General features: G+C 46.1%; 1 protein-coding gene across 1 annotated transcript; it reads left to right on the forward strand.

The window, feature by feature from the left end:
- The first annotated feature begins 9,804 nt into the window (after positions 1-9,804).
- Positions 9,805-11,726, forward strand: LOC125533626. Its single transcript, XM_048697006.1, has one exon. The coding sequence runs from the start codon at positions 9,996-9,998 to the stop codon at positions 11,469-11,471; it is 1,476 nt and encodes a 491-aa protein (XP_048552963.1). The 5' UTR covers positions 9,805-9,995; the 3' UTR covers positions 11,472-11,726.
- Positions 11,727-13,928: the final 2,202 nt, after the last annotated feature.

Below are 13,928 nucleotides of genomic sequence, written 5' to 3' on the forward strand. Positions count from 1 at the left end.
ACATAGTTCTCGAACCCGTAGGGTCCGCACGCTTAACGTTTCGATGACAGTTATATTATGAGTTTATATGTTTTGATTTACCGAAGGTTGTTCGGAGTCCCGGATGTGATCACGGGCATGACGAGGAGTCTCGAAATGGTCGAGACATGAAGATTGATATATTGGAAGCCTATGTTTGGATATCGGAAGTGTTCCGGGTGAAATCGGGATTTTACCGGAGTACCGGGAGGTTACCAGAACTCCCCGGGAACTTAATGGGCCTTAGTGGACCTTGGTGGAAAGAGAGGAGAGGCGGCCAGGGCATGGGCCGCGCCCCCTCCCCCCTGACTCCTCCTGGCGCGCCCCTCTCTAGGCCGGCCGCACCCCCCCTTGCTCCTTTATATACTGGGGCAGGGGCACCCCATAGACACAACGATTGATCTTTTGATCTTTTAGCCATGTGTGGTGCCCCCCTCCACCATAGTCCACCTCGATAATACTGTAGCAGTGCTTAGGCGAAGCCCTGCGTCGGTAGAACATCATCATCGTCACCATGCCGTCGTGCTGACGAAACTCTCCCTCAACACTTGGCTGGATCGGAGTTCGAGGGACGTCATCGGGATGAACGTGTGCTGAACTCGGAGGTGCCGTACGTTCGGTACTTGATCGGTCGGATCGTGAAGACGTACGACTACATCAACCGCGTTGTGCTAACGCTTCCGCTTTCGGTCTACGAGGGTACGTGGACAACACTCTCCCCTCTCGTTGCTATGCATCACCATGATCTTGCGTGTGCGTAGGAAATTTTTTGAAATTACTACGTTCCCAACACAAGGTGCTAGCTATCTGATGACCATAAAGTCAGGCAGTTGGGAGGAGTCGAGGACTCATATCTTAAAACTAATTCGGCGGGGTCCATGTCGGAGCTTCAAGCCCGCAGGTGGCTGCGATTGATTTTTTACTCCCACCCACCCCCACATAGATTATTGCCCGAATAATTCAGGGTCTCCCGATGTCTGGGTTCTAACCTACATAAAACAACAGTCTATTGAGACAGTCCGACTATTTTGGACAAGATTCTCGTTCGTCAAAAACAGAATACCAAATTGTTGCGACTCAGATATCTTAGCAACCTTCCTGCATAATTGCCAAGATGAAGGCATCTCAAACACCCTCGCTTGGCACCAAGTTCAAACCTTCTCAGAGCTATCAGACCTGGTGTCAAGGTTTTGCGTCATGGAAGACGAGCAGCCCTTTTCTTCATGTGGGTACAACCCACGTTTCCTTCAATGAAATGCGAACACGTGGACGGCTCAAAAAGCACAAGCAGATTCGATATGCACCGCAACATCAAGATGGGAGGGGAAGACCCACCAAAAGTAACAATCTTTCCGTCCCATGTCAGTCGAGCCATCATGAAAGAAAAGGAAACCCGTAACAGGACCTAAAACCGCCCTTGGCGGTCTGCTGGATAAGCAATGCCCAATCCCTGTTTTGCTAAACGCCAACCCAACTCCTAGCCTTCAAGCTTGCTAGGTGGTCAAACAAGTGGCCAAGGGACGTGAAGCACTCCTCGGAAACATGTGCACACACAATCATCCAGCAGCATCTTCGGATGAGGAGGAGATCCTGATGCTCTACGAAACATACACGTCAATAAACCAGAGGAAAAGAGCCCTTCGAGAGCTAAGCCACATCTAGCATATAATCAACAATAGGGATGCCATGGGGTGAATAGCCAAGTGGACCATCAAACTCCTCCCTTTCGAAATCAGATACGACCACGCCGAGCTATTAAATCTCAGGTGTTGGCATATTTCATGGTAGGGTGGATGGAGGCCGAGCTCCCTAGAGAGCATAGTACATATTCACATTGGACGAAGTACTTTGAAGGCTCCAAAATGCTCATGGGATTAGGGGCTGGAGTGGTCCTCACATCGCAAACATGTGACAATATACGGTATGTACTGCAAATTATGTACACCGATTCCAACAATGCAACCGAATATGAGGTTGTGTTACATGGACTTCAGATAGCAGTCTCAATGGGAGTCCGGTGTCTTGAGGTTCGGGGAGATTCTAACATCGCCATCTCTCAAGTTAACAGAGAATTCGACGCTAAGGACCCAAAGATGACAACATACCAAAACGTTGTCTTAACAATCTTGGCCAAATTTGAGGGTTTAGAATTCCACCATATCCCAAGAGACAGCAATCAAGTTGTAGATATTCTTGCCAGAATGGGTGCTAAATGCGACCCAGTCCCGAAAAATACCTTCCTGGAACGGCTCTTCAAGCCATCCGTGGTCTGGCACGATGGTGATACGGTACCCAAATCAAAAGACTCCGGAAAGGCCACTTCCTTAGTCCTTGAACAAGATGAGGGGATGCTACTTCTTGAGCTTGCGTTGGTTTTTCCCTTGAAAAGGAAAGGGTGGTGCAGCAAAGTAGAGATAAGTATTTCCCTCAGTTTGAGAACCAAGGTATCAATCCAGTAGGAGACAACACACAAGTCAATGAATACCTGCACAAACAATCAAACAACTTGCACCCATCGTAATAAAGGGGTTGTCAATCCCTTTACGGTTACTTGCAAAAGTGAGATCCGATAGAGATAGATAAACGGTAAAGTAAATATTTTTGGTATTTTTGGTTTATAGATCGGAAAGTAAAGGATTGCAAAATACTAAATTGGAAACTAATATTGTAGATCGGAAACTTATATGATGGAAAATAGACCCGGGGCCATAGGTTTCACTAGAGGCTTCTCTCATGATAGCAAATAATACGGTGGGTGAACAAATTACTGCCGAGCAATTGATAGAAAATCTCAAAGTTATGACGATATCAAAGGCGATGATCATGAATATAGGCATCATGACCGTATCAAGTAGACTGAAACGATTCTGCATCTACTACTATTACTCCACACATCGACCGTTATCCAGCATGCATCTAGAGTATTAAGTTCATGAAGAACGGACTAACGCATTAAGCAAGATGACATGATGTAGAGGAATTATTAACTCAAGCAATATGATGAAAACCCCATCTTTTTTCCTCGATGACAACAATACAATACATGCCTTGCTGCCCGTACTGTCATTGGGAGGACACAACAAGATTGAACCCAAAGCTAAGCACTTCTCCCATTGCAAGAAAAACCAATCTAGTTGGCCAAACCAAACCGATAATTCAAAGAGAATTACAAAGATATCAAATCATGCATAAATGAATTCAGATAAGATTCAAATAATATTCATAGATAAGCTGATCATAAATCCACAATTCATCGGATCTCGGCAAACACACCGCAAAAGAGTATTACATCGAATAGATCTTCAAGAACATCGAGGAGAACATGGTATTGAGAATCAAAGAGAGAGAAGAAGCAATCTAGCTACTAGCTATGGACCCGTAGGTCTATGGTAAACTACTCACGCTTCATCGGAAGGGAAATAGAGTTGATGTAGAAGCCCTCCGTGATCGAATCCACCTCCAGCAGGACGCCGAAAAAGGTCCTTACATGGGATCTCACGAGTACAGAAGGTTGCGGTGGTGGAAAAGTGTTTTCGTCGATGCCTCTGTTGGTTTGGGTATATATAGGCGAAAGAATTAGGTCAGGGAATGCACGAGGGGCCCACAAGGGTGGGAGTGCGCCCTCCGTCCTTGTGGCCGCCTCGTGGCTCCTCTGACTTCATCTCCAAGTCTCCTGATTGTCTTGTGGTCCAAGAAAAATCATCGCATATGTTTTATTCCGTTTGGACTCCGTTTGGTATTCCTTTTCTGCGAAACTCAAAATAGGGGAAAACAGGAACTGGCACTGGGCTCTAGGTTAATAGCTTAGTCCCAAAAATAATATAAAATAGCACATTAATGCATATAAAACATCCAAAACAGATAATATAATAGCATGGAACAATAAAAAATAATAGATACGTTGGAGACGTATCAGGGGATAATTGGGGGCCCTGCTGTCGAGGAAACATCGTCGGCTCATGAGATAATGGCAGTTATTGCGCCATGGACCGAACCCCTCCTCGCATACCTACTTCGCAAAGAGCTGCCCAAGGACCAAACTGAGGCTCGTAGGATCATTCGAAGGTCCAAAGCTATAAAGTCAAGGTGTCACGTGGGTTACAACCCACCTATTCATTGTGTATTCACACATGTGTAAGCAACTATTGTGGTGCCCCCAACATGGCCATCCAAAAGCAGAGGACACACTTAGAGAAAAAGCAAGGAGCATGGATAGGAGATAAAAGGGTGCTCCGGCGAGTAGCTTGCACCATTCCTTAGACCCCGAGCACCACCAAAGCTATCCCGAGCATACCCAAAGCTCTCCTGAGCATATGCAAACCCCACCATATTAGTCACATCAACCAACCAAAAATAGAAAGTAGGGTATTGCGCCACAACACGTCCTGAACCTGTACAAATCCCTTATGTCATTTATTTTTCAGTATCTCGAGGAAGAATTGAGCATTTAGCTTCTGGACGAGCTAAAAAACAGGGTATATTTGATCCCTCATGAGTTGACACTCTAAAAACCACCTAACCATTATTTGAGCCATCCTTGGAGGCTATGTTGCATAAGTAAACTCCCCTACCCTCTTCCCATCTTTGAAAAAACATTCTAAAGGACTGTAATGTTGTTGGCTCGATACGCCATGGCATATGACTCCAGTTGTGCCTTAATTTGTCCATGCATGTGTCTCACTTTTTTTCCGAAAATGATGTTGTTGTAATGTTACTATCAAATTCATCCATCCCAAAAGTTGTTCATGACTAATAATTTGGGAGTCAATATATGCAACTTCATTAAGAATGCTACTCAATTTGCAGGTGGACGCATTTCACACGTAGAAGTTTGAGGAGTTACTAGTAAAGATGACTACATTGCTTACTAACCTCCTGACTGTAACTTGTAATTACATACCCAAAGAAAGATAAAACCATGTGTCGAAAGATTTTTGTCTTGGTTCGCCACATCACATGACTGCAATTGTGCTTTAATTTGACTGCCCCGCTTTGTTCGACGATGACATTGTTGGAATGTCATTGTTGAAACGAGTCGTCCCAAAAATTGCTCACAACTGACAGCACAACATTCAAGATTTGGTGCTTCTGCAATGCTACTAGTTTTTTTGCATTTGAATGCATTTCAATGTGTAGAACGTCTCAGGGGTCATTAGTGACTACATTTCTTAGAAACCAACTAGTTATCACATGTAATGACACATCAAAAGCAAGATAACATCATGTGTGGTAAGATTTTTATTAGCTCAGTACACCAAGTCATATGACTCTAGTTGTGGACAGATTAGTCTTCGAAATGTCATTCCCGAAAATAGATTCCACGGTAACTGTTCACAACTAATAATTTAGCGGCCAAGATATGCAGCTTCACAAGCAATGCCACACCTTGCATGTGGATGCATTTGAATGTAGAACATCCGAGGAGTTATTATAAAATTGACTACATTGCTTATTGGCCTCTTAGTTGTCATGTGTAATGACATATCCAAAGCAGTACAAAACAATATGCAGTAAGGTTTTATTAATTTTCTTGGTAGGCCACGACATACGATCTAGTTGTGCGTTAATTTACCTCTGCCTCAGCTTTGTCCCAACAATGACATTGTCGGATCACTATCGAAAGCAACCGTCCCATCAATTGTCCACAACTAATAAATTGACAGAAGACATGTCGTTTCACAAGCAAAACTACTCATGTTGTATGTGAATGCATTTCAATGTGTAGAACATTTGAGGAGTTACTACTTTGGTCACCGACCTACTGGTTGTCACCTGTAATGACATATCTAAAGCAAGATAAAAATGTGTGTGGTAAACTTAGTATGCATTTGAAAAGAGAAGAACGTAAATCCATCTTCTCTTTCACAAGTCTTTTCCTACTTTTATTTTTATGGAAATATATTTTACTAAACTCGATGAAATTTTGCACCACAACAAATTTGCTCGCTCTCTTCAAAAAATATACTGGCATACCAGCTAGCCAAGTAACTTTAAGAGCATCATCTTACTCTAGAAGGGACGTACTGGCCAAACTAAAGGGGTTAGACAGATAACTCACATGGGTATGTGAAATTCAAGATATCTATAGGAGTGTTTAGAGAGATAGGGTGTTGAACTATAGATACATCATCAAGCATCTATGCAAACTTGCATCCTTCATCTATTCCAGTGCAACTCATCTTTGTAATTAGTAATAAGCACAACATCATCTTACTCTAGAAAGGACAGGGGTTAGACAGATAATTCACGAGGGCACGTGAAATTAAGATACATATATGAGTGTTTAAAGAGATAGGGTATCGAACTATAGATCACCATCAAGCATCTATGCAAAATTGCAACCTTCATCTATTCCAATGCAACTCATCTTTGTAATTACTAATAAGAACATCTTAAGCCTTAGTGCTTAATCAAACATTTCCATGAAATAAGCATATCAATGTAGCATTGTTCATCTAGGTTGGGCACAACCTTACCCGCACCCATACTTGAGAGAGTATGTGAAATTTTGCTGGTCTCCATGGTTAACTCATAGTCTACAAGTTTTTGTAGGTTAGTATTCATATCGCTACAAACTCTTTGTGGCCATTTTTGACATGGTAGCGCATGACTGGTTTATGGTAACATAATGGTAACCTTTTATCGCGTTTGAGGTGTACTGTATCATTATACTCCATCCGTTCCTAAATATTTGTCTTTCTAGACATTTCAAATGACTACTACATACGGATGTATGTAGACATATTTTAGAGTATAGATTCACTCATTTTGCTCCGTATGTAGTCACTTGTTGAAATGCCTAGAAAGACAAGTATTTAGGAACGGAGGGAGTAGTTTATTACTCTTCCCTTCATGGATAACATATCATGATTCGCCTCCAAACAAGCGTAGATGATGGTCTCCATTTCAGAAAATCTATGGGTTGTTAAAACATTGATCATATTCAAGTAGCCACATCATGTCCTCTCATACCATGTTGTCTTTGTGTCCCGCCCTTGTACCCCATCTTCGATGGTTGCCATCAACGGATTAGTCATTGCTCCGGCAACCTTCACTTTTTTAGAGAGGGGAGGGGGACTCCGACAACCTTCTAACTGTCTACACATTCAGCCCCCCTCCCCCCCCCCCAGTTGACCTTGAGTTTGTCCTGCTAGCTAGAACGCTTCTCGTGCATCCCTCGAGTAGGGCGGGGTCATCGATGCACTCTCGATCCATCTCCCTCGCCCAGACTGACACAAAGTAAAAGAAAAAAAATTGCCATCGGTGGGTACACCACTTTTCGCGCCTTAAAATTTCCTCTCTTCCCCTATTCCGACAACATGGTCGCAACAACTGTCCAAAATAAATTATTTCACGGGCAAGATAATACTATGCCATGCCGCTACAGAAAGCAATGCTATGTTTGGAAGCTTTTACTGAATTTTACCAATAATCAGATTAAATGAGCAGAACAGTGAGCATATACTGCCTGTTGCCACGCGTTAATTAACGAGATGCACACTGAGAGCATATACGGGGTAGGTTTTTAATGCCCTCTAAAATAAGGGGCACAGATGATACTTCTGATCGCATTCTCTCAGCCCCACCGTCTTCAACAACAGCGTAAATAAAAAATAATTAACGGACTGGAGCGCACTTTGCACCGTAACAAACCTGCGTCAAGCAAGTCGTTTTGCAAAGCGCCAGCTACTGCGCTAGCTGTTGAAATTCTCCCAGACCAGAAATCAGCAACTTGTGCGAGGAGGTTACATGCATAACCAGGGCAGTCGATCGGAGAGGTTTAAGTGGCGAAAAAGAGAAGATAAACGCGGCCGGTAATAATAACAGAAAAAAGAAACTACAACGCAAGCAAAGGGAAGCACGCGAGCGAGCGAGAGCAACCGAGCGATTGATCCTCCTGTGGCCTGTGGGCGTATAGTAGAGAAAAAAAGACAAGAGAGAATCATCGTGCCATCCTCCCCACGTCCGTACCCTACAATCTCGGAGCTCGCGTCGCGAATCGCGATCCCCACAAACCCCCCTCGCCCCGGGGTCCCACCCCACCCCTACCCTTTATCAGCGTTCCCTCTTCTACTAGTGCCCCTCTTCTACTCCCCAGTAGTACTCTATGCTACTAGTACTGAGGTGAGGCGGTGTGCGTGCGTGCGTCATCTCGTGCGGGTGTGATCGAGCTACCAAACCAGCCCCCCCTCTCCTCTCCCCTCCTCGTGGTCTCTCTCTCTCCTGCGGATCGACGATTCTGGTGGTTACCAACCCCTCCCCCATCGCGTCATCTCCAGAGACGCCGAGGGTTTTAGCTGCTGCAGGTGTTCTTGAGGTCAGGTGAGATTGGTTTCCCCGCCCCCTTCTCTTCTCGCCCAGGTTCTGCTTGCTCGTCCCGCCGCACGCACGTAGGGGTTCCAAACTTCGAATCTGCTCTTACGATTTGGTTTCTTGCGTCTTCTGTCCCCGTGCGCCATGGATTCGGCCTCTCTTCAGCTTCCTTGGGTAGAACGAACGAGTGATTTCCAGGGGAATACCAGCCGTTTTTTTTACTCAATCAATCTGCATACCATACTGCAGTTTTCTTTTCTTAGGATCGGCTCGGTTCCGGCGCAAGTTATCTGCTTCTTGAGCTGCCCTTCTTATTTCTGTACTACTTCCAGTACTTGCCACATCTTTTCATCCTGTAGGGACAATTTGGGCGAGGTTCCTTCCGTATTGTCTCTCTGCTGCTCTATTTTAGGCTCACTGCGAGATTTTCTTTTCCCAGTCTTTCCGAACTCTGATCAGTTTCAGCTGCTTCTTTTCCCTGTTATTATTTCTCTCGGGTGGGTCTTTATGTCCATTGTTTACTTATTTAAACCCCGCCCGGAGCTGCTGCTGCTGCTGCTGTCTTGGTGGTGTGGTGTCACTGCTTCAATGCCGACTAAATTTCGGTTACTGCATGTACGTGTTTGCCTAGTTATTTTGCAAATCGTGATTTGTTTCTTTGTTTGCGCGCGGTAGATCTGGAGCTGGTAAAAATCACAGGTTTATGCACAGGATCCCTGTGTAATAAGCGCCCTGGATCTAATCCTTCTCGATTTATTGATTTTCTTCCTAATTGCATCGCATTGTATCCATCGATCATCGCCCATGTGTAATGCGTAGCCGATCTTCTTCCGATATAGTGAAATCTGTTTCCCATCAGCAGGTTAATTGTGGGATTACTCCACTTATTCCCTTAATTTGCATGGTTAATTAGCTCCTCCACATGCACGTTAATTAGGAATCGTTAGCTTTTTTTCGTTAACTTTAATTAATCCTCTCCCGATGCTGCCGCAGGCACAGGGTATGTATGTAGTGCCCACATTTACTTGCCAGCTGCTGCTAGTAGCCAGTACGAGTGGTGGTTCTTATCTCTGGGTTTTCTGTTACGCTTTTGACAGAGAAAAGCTGCAGGAGATCACCCCCTGTCACCTGGGTGTGCATGCATAGAACTTTCCTTTTTCTGTCACACTGCATTGCATGTTTACTTCACTCGAAGTAGCTAGCTAGCTACTTGGAGTGTTACTAGTATCACTAGCATCAGCTAGCTCGAGATCTATATATTTTTGTTCAGCTGCAATTGCTCATGATTTTATGCTTTTTCGTCCAACAAAAATTGGGCATATGTATCTACCTTATTTGGTAGTGACATACTCCCATATGTGAGCTCTTTTTTTTGGTGTATGCATGCATGCATGTCCAGATATTCGGAAGCTCACTTTTGGTATTCTTTATCTGATTGGCCACTTTCGGATCCTGATTTTCCAGGTGGAAGAGAAGAGAAGGAATTGTACTGAGACGGGAGTCAGAGAGTCCGTTTCTTGTCTGCGGCGTGAAGGAGGAGATTGGGTTTTAATTAATTCGCTCGCCCGGCCGGCTCTTTGAAGAGAAACGGATACAGTGCCCATCCAGCTGAGAAGCCCACACCACTCACCACCACCACCACCACCACAACCGGCACTACCCTCATGGACTTGCGGGCCTTCTACTTCCAGGCGGCGGAGGCGGCGGCGACGGCGACGGTGACGGCCACGGAGGACGACGACGTCACGACACCCAAGCTCTCCCCCAGCGCAGCGGTGCAGCGGGAAGGCCAGGGCAGTGGCGGCGCTTCCCCGGTGGCCGTGGGGATGAACAGCGAGGGAAGCGGCGGCGCGCGCGACCTGATCTGCCCCGAGTGCGGCAAGGCCTTCCTGTCGGACAAGGCCATGTACGGGCACCTCAGGTGCCACCCGGGGAGGAGAAACAAGGGGGCGATCCGCCCGCCGACGCCGGTCGCCTCCGCTTCTTCTGTGACCCGCGGAGACGCCAAGGCGAGGAAGGTGCTGTGGATGGAGGATGACCTCCCGACCAAGTGGCCGTTGACGGCCAAGCGCGGCCGCACTCCGACCGTGGCCACCTCCGTCACCGTGCACCCCGTGTCCGTGCTCGAGTCCACCTACAGCGCCGAGGAGGAGGCTGCCAACACTCTCCTGGACTTGGCCCAGAACGCCCGCAACGCCGCCGTTGCGGAGCAGGAGATGCAGATGCCACGGGCCGATCAGCCCGAGCTACCAGCTGATCATGTCGCCGATGCCGACCCCGTCGCGCCGGAGCCCGAGCAGCCTGTGATACCAGACATGGCCGCCGGCGCCGACGCGTTGCAGCGCGTGCATCAGCAGGCTGAGACGCGTGCGCCGGTGGAGCACATCTTCGGCATCATCTTGCAGCCCCAGGCGCCCGGGGTCGAGCCGTCCAACTTCATCGCAGCGTCGGAGCCTGTGAACAATTCTGCGCCCGTCGTGGTCCGCGACGAGGACAAGTCCATCTCCCCCGGCGTCAAGAAGCTAAAGAAGCGACGGCTCCATGATCCAGTTAGCCAGAGTCCAGATTCCTCTCGGCCGCCGCCAGATCCCGAGGACGTCAGGCCGTCAGTGAGGCGCATACCGTCGCCGGCGTCGGATCGGAGGTACGGGTGCCCGTCCTGCTTCAAGTCGTTCCCCACCCACCAAGCCCTAGGCGGCCACATGGCGAGCCACAACAGGGCCATCAGGTGCGCCGCCGCGCAGCAGGTGGACGGGCTCGCCGTGGCCCAGGCCGTCCAAAACATCTTGGCCCATCGCCAGCGCCAAGAAGGCGCCAACGCCAGCGCCAGCGCCAGCGGGATCGTCGTCGGCGAGGATCTCCGGATCAGCCTCCGGCCGCCGAAGCCGGTGTCGCACACATGCGTCCGGTGCCGTCAGATCTTCTCCACCGGGCAGGCGCTGGGCGGCCACATGCGGAAGCACTTTCTCGAGGACAGGCTGCAGGCAGCCGCTGCCGCCGCGGCGCCGGGCACTGCTCCGCCTGCTCTAGCTGCAGCAGCCGCGGTGGCGCTGGCCATTGCTCCGGCAGCAGTGCCAGCGGCCCAAGATGGGGCTCCCGGCCGGGACTTTGATCTCAACGAGATGATGCCTTGGGAGTGATCGGGAGAGCTAGCAAAACCCTAGCCAGCCATGGGACATTTGTCTGCTTTGGAGTCCGAGCTACGCCTACTACGCAGCGAGCATGTGGTAGTGGTGTATCAGTGTCAGTGTCTGTCAGTGTCATTTTAATTTTGGTGTGGTTTGTCAGTGTTTAGCTAGTCAGTCCATTCATCTTGCTTGGAAATGTAGAACTTGGGTTTCCCAGTCGATCCATGGTCTCTCTGGAGTACGATCGATCTGGACTGGAGATATAGATAGCTGCAAGTAAAATTCTTCTGAACATTGAACATTGTACAAGCTATAAGCAGCAAGACTGTAATGTCTGGCTTCGTTTCACTTTTAATTGAGAATTTTGGATATACACATCCCCTTAATATTGGTGTGTGTAGTTAAATGATTGTCAGATCGAAATGTAGTTCTTTCAGTCAGAGTTCTTTGTTGCCCCTAGTTAGCTGCGCTGTTATACTGTTCATACATTTTCTATTCTTGGTAATGCAGGTTCACTAGAGTAATCAAGCTGACTTCCTATATAGTACAATGTAAGCTAAAAACATGATTGCCGCGACATGACTTTCTTATCAAGTTTTAGGTTGATTAGTTCATTAGCAGTGCAAATCTACTTCCACTCATGTTCCAAGTACCACATAATTATAAATCACTGTACAAGCTTATTTAGCTCCCATGAAATTTTAGTTGCAGTGCTACATATATATAGCACCTGCTGCGTAGACGTTGTTAGCTAGCTTCACATGAAAAAATGCCCTGACTTTTTTCCCCCTGCGTAGACGTTGTTAGCTAGCTTCACATGCAGGATGCAGCAGGAGCAGGTAGCACGTACGCATATATGCAACGTTGTGGTAGATCGTGTATGCTTGTTGGTTTGACAAACACTTGCACCAAATCCAAGAATTCGGTTCAGTTTGCAGTTGCTATGCTGAACTGTGCTTAACCATATATACAATCTAGTTTGTTCTTTTTTGCGAAAAATATACAATCTGGTTAGATTGGAAGGAAAAAAACTCTAATTCTAGTAAAAAGAAAAACTCACTCTTAAAAAAACTTGCAGAATAAATAATTATATTCTTAAATAGAAACAAAAAGTCCTTTTCAAAAAGCCACTGAAATGCCAAACATAGTTTTTGTGCCGCTATGGCAGCAAATAAGTGGTTTCTCGCTTGAGCACCTCATATCAGGTACCTTTATTTTTACCTTATCATGACTGATGGGGCTTAGCAGGTTGTTTCCACCTACAAAGCACACCTATTTAGTGGTTATATTTGGGGATTTTGTGCTATCAAAGATTCATGAGATGGTTCATATGAGGTCTTATACGCAGATACTCTTTATTATGTTAAAAGAAAGCGTTCTTAGAAATTGTTGAATTTTCTCTTTGAAGGTTTGGACTCCAGCTAAACACAAATTCTACGCTTGGATGGTTGGCAGTCTTGAATCATCTTTGGAGGAAGAACATGCTTAACTTTGTGGTTCGCCCAATGACTCGGTGTACATTTCATGCAAACGGGAGCCGAAGCGTCACACAGTTACCCACCTTCGATTAATACAATTGTCGTTTCACTAGAACGGTTTTCTCCACGTGTGGTATTGGCTTGGCATGGTTATTAACCTACCTCCGACGTGAGCATGTGCGGGTTCGAACGAGCACAAACATCATTAATTGCTGCATGTATCCATTTTCGGGAAGAAGAAAAATCGCTCATCGTCGTGTGCATGGTACATATAACGGAACCTAGAAAAAGCTAGGGTTTCCATGGCTATCCTTGTCTCATGGGAGATATGGAAGGAACGGAATATGAGATGTTTCAGAACAGAAGTACTTGTCCGTCACATAGAAGATAAAGAACTCAAGTCTAAATTTGGGCTAGCAGTCAACAATTTTGTATTTTACGAAATAACCTTTGCATGTCATTTTCCCTAGGAGGTCAAATGAAAATTAAAGAGAATATTTTATCCAAGTGGGTGTCTGTGTTAATGACAAGTAGTGGGGGGCTTATGTTGTGCATGAATTGTATGAATAACAATAATCCCGGGGAAATGGAAAGGAAGGTGTTCAAAGAACCCCTTAGCAAAAAGGGTAGAAGAAGATGATGATTTTAAATTTAAGTTGCTAATGTTTAAGTGTTTACTCATAGGGACGTCGTATTGGTTAAGGAGTGGGGATTATTGCTTAAAGCACTTCACAAATACATTCAGTGTGCTTCAAGAAAATCTATCGTAAATCCCTTCTAAGAAAGTTTTTTTTGTTTTCTCTATGCCCCAGACCTACAGTGGTTCTAGACTTTGAGCTGTGCTCCAAACTACCTAGATTTAACACTTGATAGCCTAGCAATTAGTCCAGAGATCCTTGGAGCTCCAGAACTCTATAATGGCTTGGACCTCTGAATTGCTAGGTTAGGTGTTGGATAACCTAGAATTTATGGAGAGATTAGGACTCCCAGA

This window comes from Triticum urartu, chromosome 2 (genome assembly GCF_003073215.2).
Source record: "Triticum urartu cultivar G1812 chromosome 2, Tu2.1, whole genome shotgun sequence".
In the NCBI taxonomy this organism is placed as follows: domain Eukaryota; kingdom Viridiplantae; phylum Streptophyta; class Magnoliopsida; order Poales; family Poaceae; genus Triticum; species Triticum urartu.

Coding starts and splice junctions, on each gene's coding strand:
- LOC125533626 (XM_048697006.1), top strand. CDS start 9,996: ATGGACTTGCGGGCCTTCTACTTCCAGGCGGCGGAGGCGGCGGCGACG.